General features: G+C 42.4%; 1 protein-coding gene across 5 annotated transcripts; it reads right to left on the bottom strand.

The window, feature by feature from the left end:
- Positions 1-103: 103 nt before the first annotated feature.
- Positions 104-17,470, bottom strand: LOC5521343 (death-associated protein kinase 3). 5 transcript variants are annotated; one of them, XM_048723579.1, is made up of 14 exons: positions 16,463-17,470; positions 15,255-16,122; positions 13,229-13,724; positions 6,901-6,950; positions 6,136-6,262; positions 4,787-4,993; positions 4,231-4,369; positions 3,500-3,623; positions 3,163-3,211; positions 2,976-3,002; positions 2,718-2,870; positions 1,980-2,025; positions 1,593-1,661; positions 104-1,497 (listed from the first exon to the last, which is right to left on the bottom strand). In XM_048723579.1, the coding sequence occupies exons 3-14, from the start codon at positions 13,636-13,638 to the stop codon at positions 337-339; spliced, it is 2,562 nt and encodes an 853-aa protein (XP_048579536.1). In that variant the 5' UTR covers positions 13,639-13,724; positions 15,255-16,122; positions 16,463-17,470; the 3' UTR covers positions 104-336. The 5 variants fall into 5 exon arrangements, with proteins under 5 accessions (XP_048579536.1, XP_048579535.1, XP_048579537.1 ...); XM_048723578.1 differs by lacking the exon at positions 15,255-16,122; XM_048723580.1 differs by lacking the exons at positions 13,229-13,724; positions 15,255-16,122; positions 16,463-17,470 and adding an exon at positions 11,552-13,133.
- Between the last annotated feature and the right edge of the window lie 44 nt (positions 17,471-17,514).

Below are 17,514 nucleotides of genomic sequence, written 5' to 3'. Positions count from 1 at the left end.
TAAGTTGTATCAGCTTTCTACTGGTCATTTCTTTATATTTTTCGTGTTGGGCCATGCCCCCAGTGCCCCACCCCCTGCTAACGCCCTGGATACTATAATAAACTCACTCAAACACCCCTTTATTAAAAATGTCTGCTCACAATTGAAACTCATCATACATGGGCGGATCCAGGATTTTTCAAGGGGGTACTTTCCAAAAGGGCAACAATATATAAAACATAAATTGCGGAAGGTTAATTTCTAGAGGCTAGCTCTCATATATATATGTTTCTAAAATTTCAGTCCGAAAAAGGATTGGCCCTCCTATACCCCACCCCTCTGTATTTGGCGTTGGCACTAGCTCAGTTTATTCTGAATGCTTTTCACAAACTCGATAGCTTCTGATCCGGTGGAGGCCCTTCTAACATGTGTACAGGTTTCTCTGCTCGCGGGAAGCTCCAGCGAGCTCAACTCATCAAGTCTTACAGTGATAGTCTGACCTTTACGGTCAACTTTCCTCATAGTATATGACGTTATACTTGCGCTCGTCTGGTCAGCGGTACTCTGCGAGCAGACATGCGCGTTATGGTTCGTTGTTTGCTTCGTGTACACGGTACTTTTTGCAATTCTCGGCTCCGACGTGCTTTGCGAGATCTTAACAGACACTATGCTGTTTTGATACGTCCTGGTTTCGTTTATTATAATAGAAGGTACGGCGGTAAAGCTGCTAGACCGTTCCCGTAACTCGCTCTCGATGTGAGCGCTTATCGTGTGAGCTATTGAAAGGTCATTCTCTTCGGTTGTCTGGGACTTCATTGCAGGCTTAACCTCGCTTTTTTTGCATTTCTCAGTGTTGACAGTCACATATTTTGCTGGCAAGAGAACTCGAGTTCTATCCACATTCTCCTTTGCTTCATTGTTATTTATTTCTGCCTTTTCATGAACTATTCCACCTTCTGCGTGATTATCGGTATTGTTAGGTGTATTAGCGCCTCCCTGAATGGTCACTGTAGTATTATTTTCTTTGGAAAATACTTTATCTTCATGGTTTTCACTAGTAAAGTCATCACCATTCGATGCACTGTATTCTGCTTGACTAACGGGTTGTTCATCATTGCCTGGTGCATCCGTACTGGAGGTCTCCACATTGTTTACAACAATATCAATCGATGGCCTGCAATCACCCTGTTGTGCAAACCTATTTGAGCGCGCGCTTGACTCCTCGTGCATGCTATGACTCCGTGGCTTTTTTAATCCAACAGTCCCTAGCAATTCCGGCTCCTCTTTTTCTTCTATGCTATTTTCTTTGCTGTCCACGCTGAGTTTTCCGGGCTTTGTTGGTCCAGTCATGTTCTTTTGCTGTACGGCTTTTGCAAGATTTGAAGGGAAGGAGCCTTTTCGCTCAGACTTTTCGTCCGCTTTTTTTTGAAGCAGAGCTGTGTCCATTGAGCCACGGCGAGCCCGCGATACCGGTGAAAGGGACATGCGTCGTAAAGCAACCATGGCATTGATGGATTTCTGACATGAAAAAACACACGATTAGGAGATTAGTCAGAGGAAAAGTTTTATCGATGTCCCTTAGTTGAAAGAGCAGTGGATGGGTGCTGTTGTACCTTCCAACGCCTTTTAGCGAAAAACGACTTGTGCTTCTTGGTATCAATCTTGCCCATTTGGTGTTTTGCCTAGAACATGTCAAAAATAATAATAATAAAAAAAAACATCCGTTAAAGTCGCATTACATGATAAAATAGTTCTATCGATGGTGTATTGATGATTATGATGATGCATCATTATTCCGTTTGCTTAAACATACAAGGCAAGAGCAGGGTTGGAGTAGGGAAAGTCGAGTCATTTGCCCCTCGTACCAAGGGAAGGGAGGGTTGGGTAAAGAGTCACACCATCCGCCCCGCGTTACAGTGGATCCCCGGAGGGGGTAGGGTAGGGCTATCGGGTCTCTATCATCACCTAGGATAATGTGATGACGCGGGTGTTAACCATACCTTGAGCCACGGTAGTGTTAAGCACTCCGCGATTGTAAATCTCTCGCTGGAAAAACATGAAAGTGTACCGTCAGTAATGGGTCTTCTCGAGTTACTTGTACACGTGCTACACACGTGCTAGGGGGTAATTTTATCCTGACTTCAAGACCGATCAGACGCTCATTTATAAGTATAATGCAACGATGCTACAATAAGAAATCACTCATTTTTTGGGAGTCGAGGGGGTGCGCATCCACCCTCCATCCCACCTCCCGCGCACACCCCCCCCCCCCCCCCTACCACCACCACCTTCTTAAAAAAATAAATAACGAATAAATAAGCATTTGTCAACAAGCACTAGCATTTGCGCAAGACTTTTCGACTTAGGCACTAGACTAAATTTGTGAGCATCTCGAAAGTTTGGGAAACCATCTGTTACTGTTACCAATATATTGGGCCAAGAAAATAGTTTTGGCCGAATCCGTTGTTGCGCGGCCGCCGAAAATTCAAATCCATTTCTCGTCTGGGAATAGCGCATAGTCAATCATACCACCGTGACCAATCAATTCCATTGCTGTGTGCATTCAAATGGTTTATGACACGACAGTGAAAACATGAAAGCCATCGATTGGTTTTGACATTAATTGACTACGCGCTTTTCCCAAACGAGACAAGGATATTGGATTCGCCGCAACAACGAATTTGACTTTAATTCGAATAAAGCTGTATTTATAGCAGCCCATATGGGGATAAGCTTACGTTGGGTCTTTGACCAAAAGGCCTTCAATAAAATCCTTAGCATCCTCAGAGACTTCATCAAAGCATTCGTCATCAAAATCCCATTCAGCCTTAGCCACCTTGACAAGGGTGTCGTGGTCGTTATCCCCAGAAAACGGCATAAGTCCACTTAACCTGTAAACCGGAGTACCTAGTATTAGTTATGAAAGCAGAGCAGAAGTTAATTGGACCGATCTATAGGAGGTATCGAACTCGTGCAAGATAATAAACTTTACTTACAACACATATGTGACGACACCAAGACTCCTAGAAAAGACAAGATAAGTATATAAGCGATCTAGTATAAAGTGAACGGGAGGTTTAGTAAGGAGAAAGCAGAGGTTAATAGATATAAAACAGGTGGCAAGTGAATATTTCATACTACATTCATTGTAGAATTTCGAGATTAATTTAGTGAGATCCTCACCACATATCACTCGCTGTGGAAACTGGCTTCATTCGAATGACTTCTGGAGCTGAGAAAAGGTAAACAAAAATCAACGGTTATCTTGGGAGGTAGGTGTGGCACATTCGTGAAAGTAACGCGCATTAGTTAGGTATCAAGGGTGGGGCGGGTAAGCTAAATAATCGAGACAAGGAAAGACTGATTTAATTAGGTAGGACATTTCCGTTCCCAGTATTTTAGAGAATAGAAAACTTTCCCAATAGAAAAGAGTCAATATGTCCCAATAGAAAAGAGTCAATGCAAATTTGTTCCAATTGACGATGTTTAAGTGATTGGAATCCTCCACTATTGCACCTACCAACAAAGTCTGGGGTACCAAACGAAGACTTGACCTCCTCGTCCTTTTTTAGCTCACGCGCCAAGCCGAAGTCCACAAGTTTGATCTGGTTTGAGTTGATGCTCTCACACATTATATTCTCAGGCTGTCAGCAAAAAAAGAGGAATTTAAACAGCAGACGAAGGGGTAGTTGGCTTAAGGAGCTAGCTTTAGAAAATTAAACTTTTCATGAAAATAGGCATGCATAGGGATTCTCGAGTTGTCTTCATCCTCAAAATCCTCGTTTCTGCCAGCTCTAAATAAATGGTTTGGATTCGAGGTAGCTACTGCGAGTCAATGTCAGCCGCCATTTTGTCATCGTTTTCGGCGACTGATGAGAAGCTATTAAGCTATCCTGCTATTACCGAATTGAAATTGGTAGATGAAATATTAAACTTTGTTTTGAGGTGATGGATTTGAGATTTAAATAATTTGTCTTCTAGAACCAAATGAAAACAATGACACCCCTTCCCCTTACTTTAGGGTGGCTTGACTGTTCCTTGCCATTTCTCTCCAGCCCCTCCTACATTTTTAGGTACACTACTATGGTAACTTGTACATATAGACTGACCCACCCTGAGGGCGAGGTGTCCCCCGTCCCCTTCCCCCATACTGTGCGTAACTTGTGCAAACTGACCCATCTTGAGGTCGAGGTGCTCCCCCCCCCCCCCCCCCCCATCCACAAATAAACTTGTACATAAAGACTAACCCACCTTGAGGTCCAGGTGAACAATGTTGTTGCCGTGCATGTAATCCAGTGCTAGTAGGACTTGGTGCACATAATAAATCGCATCTTCCTCCATCAAGTAGTCCTCCTCGATGATTCGTTCGAATAACTCGCCTCCTGGAATGCTGTAAGCATCGCGATAAATTATTTGAAAACCGTTTAACAGAAAGAGTCACGAGTATAGGTGTAAAAAAGAGTGACGCTTCAGTAACTATAGGGGGTGATGATTTGGGTATCAAGTACCTCAGAACAAGTAGAACGAAAAGCATGGGCTTCGGAAAGGGTTCAATAACGATAGGCCAGGGTAAAGGAGTAGCGTAGTGGTCTCCAGCTTTGTTATATCTTTATTCGAGTGCACCAGCTTTGCGAGCATCGCGTAATTTTGAATTTGAATGAGTAGGTTGGCTTTCTTAAAAGAAAGATAACTTTAAGGAAAGGGGCTAAGGAAAAAAGGGACACTTCTACTCGGCTTCTCTTATCAAGGTGCCCAAGACGCCCGTTATATATACAGAGGTCCAACTGTATATTTAAGTATCACTTACAATTCCAGGATCATGACAATCTCAAAGGGCGTGTGGTAGGCGTCTATGAGCCCCACTAGCTTCTTGTGTGAACCAAGCTTTCGCATCACTTCGATCTCACGCATTGTTTCTTTCCGGAGGTTGGAATTAGACGTCGTCACCACCTTAGCGGCGTATGTCTGGCCTGTGGCTTTATCCACACATTTCTTTACAATCCCGTACGCTCCTCTGAAACAACACCAGAAAGCGTCACGATCATCATTATCATCCAGGGGCAGATACAGATTTTTTTGAGTAAAAAAAAATTAAAAGTCTAAAGAAAATAATGTCTGTGAGACGGGAGTCTCAAAGCCTGCTTGGCTTTGCTGACGCGACAATTCCAATTCAGCGTGAAGTATTGTTAGATCTGTGACCTACCAAGAACCACTGGACCAGTTATAAGCTGTCTATCCGGCCATTATCCGCCCCCTATTTTGAAATCCTGGATCCGCCCCTGTCATCGTCATAATCATTCTTATCATCTCCATTTCCATCATCATTAACACCATTATCACGTTTTATATACAGCGACACACATGAATCGCGCGCTCTGATTGGTCAATTAAGGGTCCATGTGTTTTTAGAGGACACACGCACGCTTGGCGCGCATGCGCGTACGCTCCCCCAAACTATGTTGTAACGTAAGAAAACATTTTTAAAAGGAACAGATCTCATTTTTTGTGCGTCTCGTTAGGTACTTTTTTTGACACGCTGTGACTTCATCTGTGCATCTATTAGAGGACAGACGTACGCAAAAATGAGATCTGTTTGTTAAATAGTACGTCATCATCATCTTCATTATCACCATCACCATCACCATCACCATCACCATCACCATCACCATCACCGTCACCGTCACCGTCACCGTCACCGTCACCGTCACCGTCACCGTCACCGTCACCGTCACCGTCACCGTCACCGTCACCATCACCATAACGATCACCATCACCGTCACCGTCACCGTTACCGTTACCGTCACCGTCACCGTCACCACCATTACCGTCACGGTCACCATCATCATATCATCAACATCATCATCATTATCACAAGAACTCCAATCAAGCTTGTTTCTGCAGTTTCAATATTCTACGAACTCTCGCCGACGATTCCTAACAGCTGAATCGCCATCTGCATTCCGTCATTTTTAATACTCAACCCTTTTCATTGACAATCACGCACCTCTTCGAAAGCCGCTAATCAATCAAAAAGCATCAAATGTCAAAAGCATCAAATTCCGTTTGTTTCTTTTTGAATGACAGAAGCCAGAAACAGTTTAGCAGTTGGAAATTATTAAGTCGCAAAATATTGTAAATTGCAGTAAGATAACGTACTTGCCAATCTCTTCGTTCATGTCGTAAAACTCGTCCGCCGAGCCGTATTTGATCAACTCTTCTTTCTCTTTCTGTTTCATCTCTACTTGCTTGGCGAGAAGACCACTTAGGTCTGCTATTTCAAGACCTGTTTTACCAAACAAATGCACTGTCACGGTATGAGGCACTCAACACTATAAAGGTCACGTGGTCAGCTGTAAACTCGTCAGGAGGCGGGACCAATTATAGAATATATATCGTCGATTTAAAATCAAAATTAACTAAACAGAAAAAAGGTCTGCCACGTCGATAATTCACAATAATTATATTCCTTTTTGTATATAAGCCGCAAAAGCAATTTCAAGATCGGGAATAAATAGCCAGCCAGCTTCCAGACAATAGGCTGTACTGAAGGTTTGTTCATCTCATTGATGAGGCTCTGAGAAATCCTGAATGCAATCACTTAGTATGCAAGTCATTTCGCACATTTGTTTTTGGTTTTGTTTAGCTCGTTATACATTCAAGGATGGGTATGTTTCAAGAAAAAAAACGAGGGTCTGATGGAAACAAAATCGAGATTTGCTGAGGAACTATTTGATGAATGTGAGGTTTTAATGAAAACATATGCACACCCACCTTCCATAGGAACGGGATTATTACTCATACGACAACACCACCCATAAAATATGTCATCAGAAGATAGTTGCGGATGTTGCAAAAGATGTTACGAATTCTGAATTTGTACAAAGCAGGAAGATTATTTTGTAAAATACTTGTACAACTCACCTGGATTGTTGTTCCTTCGACGTCGATCCATCGGAGAGTCAATGTGAAAACTACGAAAATAAACACATGCATAACCTATAAGTAATTCGTGAAATACTAGTAGCAGACAGAATTTAGAGATTATTAGAATACAGTACTTGATATTCAATGTTTGGTCCGACTTAGGAAGCCGACAACTCTCGGTTTTACACCTCACTAGATCCCCCTTACACATCCGAGTATGAAACAACTGCGAAAACGAACCGATAAAAGCAGCTCTAAAGCACGATTAGCAAGAATGTTGAACCCGTTCAAGACCTTTATGGCCGGTGCAAACTTTAGCTATGCAAATAACCATAAGCTTCCATCAACAGGTGCTCAAAAGATAGGTAAAAAGACGAGACAATTGTTAAGACGCCGGGAAATCTTTGAGCATAACGTTTCGCGGACAACGAGCTCTGGCATGGCTTTGATTCTGGTAAAAGCGCTAAACCAGAGTTAAGATTTATACGAGGAAAGCGTGACATTCTCAGAGGTTAGCCCTCTCTGATATGACGACATTTGGGGATTAACAGGAAAATTACTGAAGTGCTGACAGCGAAGCACACGCATAAAAATGCGCATTAAATTATACGCATTTGCAAGCCCAGCTCAAGAGGAATGGTCTAAATATCGAGGTTAGAAGAAAGATAATGATGGAACGAGATTGCCATGATAACCTGGGGATCACAAGATGGCGGGAATTTTTTTCTTTTGGGAACGAGGTATTTATGCATTTACGATTCCGCACACGATCATTTCCCGCGAAAACCCAACATTTCCCAGGGTCTCCTGGGTAATTTTCAAAATGGTGTCTAGTAGAGCTCGACTTAGCGCCTGGAGGAGTTGGGATAAATAATAGTTCAAATGCTTACAAGTGACGCTATAGCCATTATAGGCTTGTCCTGGTGTACACAAGACCTGATTATAACGGATGGTCTATAAAACGAAGTACAGTCAAAACTCTATATAAGCAACCTCTCACGTAAGCGATTAACCCCCATGACGACAACCTCTTGTTAGTGACCAACCTCCATAACGACCAGCTCTCGTAAGTGACTAACCTCCATAACGACCAGCTCTAGTAAGCGACAAATCTCCATAACGACCAGCTCTCGTTAGTGACTAACCTCTAACGACCAGCTCTCAAGCGACTGACTCCTATTACGACCACCTCTTGTAAGCGACGTGACCAGTTCTGTTAGCGACCAGGTGAACATCAACTACTGTTTCACTCGAAAGCGACCACCAAGAGTTTAGTCTTTAAGCACCACTCAGCACAACGCTGATGATTCATTCCTTGCAATAAACATAACTGAAACACGTCTTTTCATTACAACTGTTCAACAACTAAAGGAAAAGTAACGAAACTTCTACAGGTTTTCGTGATATTTTTACAGACTTAAGTGAACTAAGCTTTAAGCGAACAATATCTTTTTTTACTAGTCGCTTCAGAAATCGCATTCTCCTAAGGCGACCTGTTCCAAAGTCAAAATTTCCTAATCCCGAAGTGGTGGCCTACGAAAGCTTGACCGTAATCAAGAAACAACACAGCGTCTTCAGTGCTGTCACTAATGTCACGCAGTCTGGGGTGAACAAGCCGATTATTTGCCATTCAAACATAAAGACGTTTTTGCATGTATTTTGAAGAATGGGCTCTACTGTTTGTTGGTAGTTTTTTTCGTAGAGTAAACACGCATCTTCTGTTTACTTAAAATCAAAACAATGCTGGAGCATGATATTATACATGACGATTAAGTCTTATCCTACGATATCATACGCTATATTTACCATATTGTGTCTTCTAAATTTGCAGCACAAAACACCTTCTAACGGCAAACAGCTTCCCATAGTTTATCCATCCAGAAGATGTATTATGCAAAATTGGTATATTTTAGTCAAAAGGATTTGTCGCAGCATTTGCCGATACATAAACTCGATATAACATTAGGCAAGGAACCGGAAAAATAGCACCGTTAATCGAGAAAATCGTGAAATCGAGAATATTTCTCGTATATTCTACTATTGACGGGAGTGAAAATCGTAATCTTTGCATATCAAGATTATCGTAATTACGAGTATCGCAATATCGAGGTTCAATTGTAGTAACATGTGACCCCCTCGCTTTCGAAAACATAGATACCCCTAATACTCCAAGCATCACGAGGCAGACTAATTCTAGAAACCTGCTGTATGAAAACTTTGGCTTGTATGGAGAATGTGTGAAAACAGAAACAAAAAAAAATTAGCTGCTTAGGAATTTCAATGTGTGTAAACAATCTGTGCACATTGAGCGGATAGCGTGTTAACATTACCACTAAGTGATTCCAGTTTATCCCTCTGTCCAGTGGTAGGATATGGCGTGTATAATCCAATGTTTCGGAGCATAGGCAGCCAAATGGTGGCTACGGTTCACGGCGACCTGTTATTTGCACACGCGTATGTGAATAGCTAGAGAGCATTTGACTTCACTTTGATTAAACCAGGCTCTGTGTTTGCATTGACGTCAGTGAATTGTAAAGCTCTGAACAACTGCATTACCACAGTAAACACGGCCTCAAAAGGGTTAAAAAACCTTACAGATCGTGAGTCTTGTGGGTGTCAGATCCCATTGGGGCGTGATGTGTGTGCAAAGTTAATTGCAATATGATCGACAAACCGCATTCGCAGATTGTCACGTTATCGCGTGTGATGAACGTTCCGTCGTTACAAGTGCCAAGAAGCCCGGTTGAATGTGAATGGCTGTTCGGGAACAGTTTGGATGAATTCTGACATTTAAGAGCAAAGTTCTGAAAGTGCACTCGCTCTACGCGCCAGTGCTACGTTCTATGGTACAGCAGAAAACACGTTTTGTGTTTGGGCTTAGTCAGGGGTTTCACCAATCAGCCGAATTTCTGTGAAATCATTACATCAACACAGAGCAATATTATTTATGCTAGGGCACTGATAACAGGTAGACCTAAATTGCGCATAATTTGTTATCGCCTAAATTGCACATAATTTGTTATCGCCAAAAATTCCATTTCGGCAGTACCAAAGGTCACCTGAGCCTGAAATTACTTATTCCCCACCCTCTGATAACGCTCTACCACCATAATCTGGTTTCGTCTCTCGAAGGCGTTTTTGGTAAAAAAAAAAAGACCAGGAAAAGCTACCAATCGAAGCTCATAAAGCATGACTGGACGATGATTTCCTGACCGTTTTCGATGAAACCAAAGTTTTATGGTGTCATTTTATGCGTCCATTTTAAAAGTCATGGTAAATTCGATTTACATGGGTTCAGCCTAGGTGTACGATCAGCATTAATCTCATCAAAAGTCTCTCTTGGAGGGTTCTCAACAGAAGAAATGGAGCCGACTATTTCTGAACACGTTTCTAGACCAATCAACAACCAGCTTTACAGAAAACGCCTTTAGGCCAATCAACAACCACCGTTTCAAGAGGGAAACAAATTAATCAAATCTCTATCGGAATGTGCCGTTATTTTAGAAACGCACGATGTTGGGTCAAAAGCGCTACGCAGACTCTAAAAGTCTTTATATGGGGAAAAATTGCATTGATCCTATATTTAGTAGCGCGTGTTACGTTACGAAAAATAAATGATGACGTCATAGAGTTTGAAGTCATAAAAAACGCATCCCACAAGGTTGAGAAAATGACTAACAAGTGAAGTGCACACAAAAATTAACAATGATTCCTCCCCTGCCCGCTAAAATATGTTCTTTTTTTTCGAAGAGAATTTTTCACACCTCTACGAACGACCGTAATCGGTTGTTAACGGTTAAATATTGGGCACTGGGAGATCGTCTCGTGTGTTTATTAGGAGACAAAAAAAATCCCATTCATAAAATCTCGCGTGGTATCTTGTGCTTTTTCGGCGGGCTTTAAAAGTGTATTTTTGTTGAATGAGATTTTATTCACACCACCACCCCCCTGCTAAGAACATAATTAAATGAACACTAAATTCTTAGCCTCCCTCGCTACAGACAATCCTTAAAACCACTTAAACATAGACCAGTTCCAAGACCAACCCCTTATCTAAAGCACTCAAGGATTGGAGTTATTATTTTTTTTTTGCCCCGCTGTGAGCTCTAAAAGACATATAGATACACTAATAAACCACAGTCGGGCTACCGCTAGGATAATAGCTATCATGAAATTATACTGCGCGCCAACAATTCACTCGCAGCATGTCGCTCCTGATGAATAGTGAAACGGAGTTCTGTTCTTTTCGTGTTCAGCGTTTCGCAAAATTGAATTTTAAGCGTAAACATGCAAATACATATACGCTTTAAGCAATCTTTGCGCTAAGTCGCTATGCATTCGCTTATCATGGAACTGGTAAATAACCGGCGAATAGTGATCCTATGAATTATAGATAGTACGGAGAGGTCACCTAGATTGACTCGGTTATCTGATGCGCCAAGGCTCCTTATAGTATTAACAGGCTACCATGAAAAACTTGTGTGAAAAACGTTATCATTAAAATGTCGATAACTTGCGAAAAATATTAACAACTACTGTTTTTATACCAAATTCTCCTTCAACGAGGTGGTGCATATAAGTCTCAAGTACCGGCGCGGTCTTTGAGATTTTTGTGAATCAACTTTTTTTAAACCTTTTTGTACAATACCTCTTCTCTGTTCTTCTCAGTTTTAAGCTTCCGGGATCTACCAATATTCGAGGTAAAATAGCAAAAGCAGCCATTGTAGATAGACTCCTACACTTCCCAATCACTTTCTTTATAACGAAACTTGTTTACAACTGTGTTATGTGCTTCGTGTTGAGAAACGTTTTGAAGTGTTTTTCGTTACCTTACGCCTTTATAGGTACGTTAATGACAGCGCGGCATTGTATGAGTGAAAGGTCACGTACACGGGGGCAATCAACTCGATTCACGCCGACCTCAACCACCAGACAATAGCCGCCACTCTGTTCTGCCGCGAAATACCACAACACACGCTACTCGGTCCCAAATATAAACCATCCAGGGCTAAGGCGTTTAAGAAGTTGAACTATCCGGTTAGTAGGTATTAGTAATGGTCGGATAAGAGGAACAGATTGGGTCGCTTACGGGTAAAGCACGTCCATTTTGCATTTCGGAAGTCATTATAGATAGCAAGTAGGAGTATTGGCGAAGCGTGATATTAGGGACATGTGTCCTGCCGAGAGGATCATTGTTATCGTCAACATGGAACACGAGGCGGGTAGTGCTTCCAGTTTGTTAGATGACCCGATCTGTATAGGTATCTATAACAAAGAGATAAGTTTGCGACCGCAAATAAGCCAGCGTCGCCGCAATAGCGTGAGCACTAATAAGCCAGTGTGACCGCAAAAAGGCTTGTGTGACCGCAGATGAATTGAGACTTTTGTTGATTTTTGGCATTAAAATATTAAATGAGGTTTAAAAAGAATCCTAAAGAAAACAAAGCAATTTTAAATGTTGTGGGTTCCAGTGGAACAGTTTTAAGACGTCGGGGCGGGATATATTTAAGTACTTTATAAGAATACATAGGAAATCTTTAAAATTCGTCCCTTTTTCCTCGACCCTAGTGCTCCCTTGTGTCGCTCTCAAGGCCCATCCCGCGTGCGGCAGCTCAAAACCGGAAGTCCTTTTCACGGGAAGTTTATATTGAAGTACACTTAAAGTCCTAATCTCGGGAAGTTATATTGAGGGTGCACCTGTCTTTTATACAAGACCCAATCGTCCCTAAAAGAAGGGATTCTCAGGACGTGGCAATGATGGGCACTTTTTGTTGACGCGTGGTCTGATTACGATTCCAAACACGCGAGCACGAGATGATCGTAAATGGCTGACTGTATTCACGCAAGCTCACACGTCATCGGCACGAACACGAAATTATTACAAATTAAATCCGATAATTACTTGGTCGATGTACTGCCGTGGATTTTTTGTTTGTTTTGATCTTCGCCATAAAAACACATGCAGTGTGAAACATTCAAACTTTTAACTAAACAGAGACGAGTCCTGTTTGTGTGCCATAAACATTACTGACTAGTGTCTCTTTGCGTACTTTTTCCTTGAGTAACTGTTACGTCATATGTGGGTCTATGAGAAGACGCACAACAAAACAGAGGATATCTATGAACAGTAAGTTGCTTGGTTATGGTTACCCTTGCCCATGATCAGATGATGTGCGTAGTGTGGAATGGACGGAGAGGGCAGCGTTCTACGCAGGCGCACAGCACGCAAAGCCCTGAAGTCATGTAGAATATTAGGGGGGTTGGAGAGGGGTCGACATGTAGGAGATCGGGGGGGGGGGGGGGGAGGGGGAGGCGGCTCACTCACCTGACCAAGATTTCGGGGGGTCCGGGCGAGGTCTCTATCAAAGGAGGTAGCTGTTGACACAGGCTGCGCTTCTTGACTCGCTGAGTACTCCCTGATGTTTGTGGGCTTTCCTTTGAAGTACCTTGTCGGGATTCCTGTGGAGTCTTTGTCGCCTGGACATAAAAGTTCATCTCCCCACTCTTCGCGGTTTCGCTAACTACCAACTCCGAATTTGGATTAGAGTAAAGTGTCTTTAACCGTTCCTCTATACTAATCCTACGTTCTTTGTCCTCCTTGCTGATCTTGCGATGTCGTTCTTCAAGGCTTATTTTACGTTGCCGGACTTGAGGGTTTGGTTTTCGCGGAAGATCGCAACTTCTTCTCCTGCTCGGTCGATCCCCGGTTCGCGGGCTCGCCTTGGAAGTCTCCATATCAAGAGCAAAGTTGATCGTACTGTGTTTGATTGCGCCTTAGGCCAGCTCCTCTTAATTAATTCTTGAAAGTACGGAATGGTTACCTGGAAGTTTTTGATGCATCAATTAGTTTTGTAAAAGCAAAAGAGCAATCTTTAATTATATACCACTAATGACTTACAAATTCTAACAAAGTATATAGACATCATGACCCCTACCTGCCTACGGGTCCTGAAATCTTGATCATCTCTATAGTAGTTTCAAATAACGGTTTAACAGTTTCTTATTAAAAAAAAAAATTCATATTCGCCTAAAAAAACAGAATCCGAAGAAAACTGGCATTTCGAATAAATGCTAAACATTTCTTAAAAAAAAAACGGCTAGATGATATTAAAAAAAAAAAAACTTCTAGATGATATTTTAATTTTTTACGTCAGACTGAAGACTCGATCCTCGGAAAATGACCTAGTTTTTTTGTTGTTGTTCCGCATTTCTTTTTCATTTATTTTATTTTGTTGTTTTTACCACTACGAGTAAGTTCGAGATACTTATAAGAAACCCGGCTACGGGGCTGTTACAGAGGATCCGCTTGTCTATGTTGAAAAAAGAATATAACGGAGCATGGGGAGGGGACTCCTCCCATTCCCCCTCGGCCGCGCGCTCGCTTTTTCTCGTCTCCTCTCCCTCCGTCCCTCTCCCTCGAGCCGCTACAACGCAGGCTAACTGTGTCAATCACTGCCTCGCTCGGCCGACTGCAAGACTAAGGAAACGCTTGCGAAATAAATCGCAGCACCTTGACTTGCAGCAGACTTGATTTGACATGACTTGAGTGTTGAGCGCTGTTTTCTATTTACCTTACATTCCGTTATCGTTTCAGAGTGTTAAAATCACGTGGCTAAAATCCTGTTTTCCGGCCTAAAACCAAGACGAGCCCCGGTTTCCGTTTCAGCCCTTTTAACAATATACACTGAGTGATTAGTCTTGGTGTCTTTACCTTGTATTCGTTTTCATTCTACTTAAAGTTTCAAATGTGAACATCGTCCCACCCACCCACCCCTAGTTACGGATTTGTAAACAACATGACCAACAGCGGAATCGGTGTCTCATCACATGGAATTTCTTGCGGACTTAGGCCCATATTTCGCGAAACTTTACTTCTCCGCGTTTTTGCCTAATTCAAACATACGGGCTCACTTATTATTTTTTTAAAGGACTAGTGTTGAACAAAACATGTTAGAGGGTAGACGAAGTGAAATCTTTTGCCTTTGATTTCGTTAATCGTCATCGACCAACTCAGTTCAATATAAAGAAGTAAATTGTAAACACGTTTCAAAATCATTTTGAATTTATCGCTTAAAGAGTGCATTTAATGTGCTATCACTTTCTAAGCGTAATATAGCCTCTCCTAAGCCTTTTTGCCACGCTACGCATTTTAAAAAACATGTTCCGAGAAAACATGCTTGGCCTTACTCGAATCTTACGCAGTAATGCCTAAGTCCAAACAACGCGACCGACTTTTTATCATGACGCTAGTCATCTAACTCCTACGTAACGACGAAAACTGGCTATACGGCCATGCGATTATTATACTGTACGTCACATGAACACACTCCATAACTAAATGTCACACTAACCTTTCTCGCCTCTCAGCAAGATGCAACTCTGACGTGAAGGGCAGTAGACCCCTGGATAGCTAGGCGTAAAGTTTACGCGTGATTTGCGAGGTTTTTTGTGTGATTTCCGTTTTGTGTGTTTTGCCGTTGGTAAGGTTATTAGTGAGGGACTCAATCCGCTCATACCCACCGATTTTACGTCTCGCAGATAAGCTTCTTTTCTGCACAGATTCACGAACCCAGGGATAAAGCTATAATGACGGGTATTGACAGCAATATGCAGATAATTTCAGGAATTCAGTAAACAAGAAAAAAGGATTGTTGCTAGCGAAGTTCATGTCTTGAGGCGAGCACCTCGAGACAGGCTTGTGTGACAGGCTGGAAGGACACGCAACCAACAAAAACTCTTACAATCATTCTTATAAAAAAAGAACACACAAGGGGTGAGGGTCAGGGATAAATGCGGGTATTTAGAGCCTAAGTACTGTGTGAGAGTCTTGACTTTAAGAGGCTGTTCAGTCTCTTTCCACACGCGAGGTCTGTGCCTGCATCCTGAGGCAACGCGAATGGATACCGTGCTGTAGTGGTAAGGACCGTGGAGAGAAAATCGCATCAACGCAGAAAAAAAGAGTTTCAATATGCATCAGAGCAGGGACCTGAGTTAAACATTCAACGAGCCAATGACGGGGAAGGGCTTTTAGAAGGCGGCAAGTAAGCCCCTATGACCTCTGAACAGCCGAAAGTAAAAATGCATTTAACTCGCTTCCCCTGTTAGCTTTTTCCTGCTCATTAGGCCCTCGCTGTGTATACATTGCGTTTAGGCTTACTCATCAGGGCCAGCAGGAACCCAAGTCATCACTGAGCTATGATGATTCATGCATCTTGCTATCTAAGGTCAAATGGTATATTCTCTAGTAACATACAATCATGAGTAGCTCGTGGCATTTAAAAACATTAACCGCTAATATTATCAAGACACATGTCGCTGTTAGAGCACTAACCATCGCCTCGACGATAAAGGGGATCAACGCGTCGAAATTTTCCATTAGATGAGTCAGCGATTAGAGCATGCGCATCTGAAATCTAGCTCTTGCGCTTTGTAAAAGTGGAGAAGCTCTTAAAATCTAACTGACATATAATTGATAGAAAGGATTGAAGTAGAGTGCCTAGTACAATATCCACTGTAATAACACTCAATTTCCCCTCAAAAGAAACACGAATGTTCTCACCTTAACAGCATGTGTATAATCCACTAGAGTTCTCCGATTCCTATTTCATTTTCCTGTGATGATACCAAGTGTAAGTTGGTCGATTTGTGAACAGTTGGGATATTGTTTTCTTGAGAAATGTAATCGATCTTAGTTTTGGCAATGTTCGCTTTCTACCACATCTCAAGACAAGAGCGATATCAAGTAACTCGATCGAACTGGCTCATTCAGTAGTTCTTTAGAGTTTACCACTTTCACTGACGGTTTCGCCTGTAAACGGATAAGGCTCAAATTCCTCTATTTGCGTTGCTTTGACCCCCTCGACAATGGGGAAACACTGGAATCTGTTTTATGACACTTTCTGACGGGTGACGGCATACAGGTCCTAATAACTATGTCAACCATTTCAAGCAGTGGTTTTAAACTCCCGAAACCTGGTATTTCTGATATCTTTTTTCTGAGGGTACATGGGCGCATTAAGCCATTAGCGTCTATATCTTATCGATAGCAGACTATCTTTTTTCAGTGAAAATAATGAGAAAAACATAGATGGACAGTAATTTGAGTTGGCTCGCAGCAGCGACCTCATCATCGCACGTGTCACCGTCTAATAGGATGACGTGTGGATACAGCCCGCGAACTGTCAGGCGGGAATGATGACAAGATGCAAGTTTAATACGCGCATCTCATAGTATGTGCAGAAGCCCAAAGGGTTAGGAAAATGTTTGGCCGCCCGTGAAATAGTGAAGTGAGATGAGAACAGCGGCAAGGCTTATCTATTTCTTCTTCTCCCCAGGCGCGCGTGGCCTCTTTGCTATGCTTTCGGCAAGCGAATGGAAACGTCAGAACTCGGCCACATGAAACAATGGCTAAACTGTGACAACACGAAGAGACCAGTGCGCGTATTTTCAAATATCCTCGTAGTATACGTTTAAGCCAACTTCGAGCGTTGCGGTCACATGCGTACTGCGTCTCCTGTATCGCGATCCTTTGACGTCACCAGCTCTCCCCAGCTTCTCTAACCACAGGGAACCCAAAAGGAACGACAGGCACTAAGCAGATCCTTTAGGATA

The sequence above is a fragment of the Nematostella vectensis genome, chromosome 2, assembly GCF_932526225.1.
Source record: "Nematostella vectensis chromosome 2, jaNemVect1.1, whole genome shotgun sequence".
In the NCBI taxonomy this organism is placed as follows: Eukaryota; Metazoa; Cnidaria; class Anthozoa; order Actiniaria; family Edwardsiidae; genus Nematostella; species Nematostella vectensis.
Note: the sequence above shows the minus strand (reverse complement) of the source record. Positions and strands in the feature narration are given on the sequence as shown.

Excerpts from the sequence above, each read along its gene's own strand:
- LOC5521343 (XM_048723579.1), bottom strand. The coding sequence starts at position 13,638 with ATGGAGACTTCCAAGGCGAGCCCGCGAACCGGGGATCGACCGAGCAGG. Across the intron at positions 3,212-3,499 it reads TGGTACCCCAGACTTTGTTG|CTCCAGAAGTCATTCGAATG; the intron begins GTAGGTGCAATA and ends ACCTTTTCTCAG. Across the intron at positions 3,003-3,162 it reads TCCACAGCGAGTGATATGTG|GAGTCTTGGTGTCGTCACAT; the intron begins GTGAGGATCTCA and ends TGTCTTTTCTAG.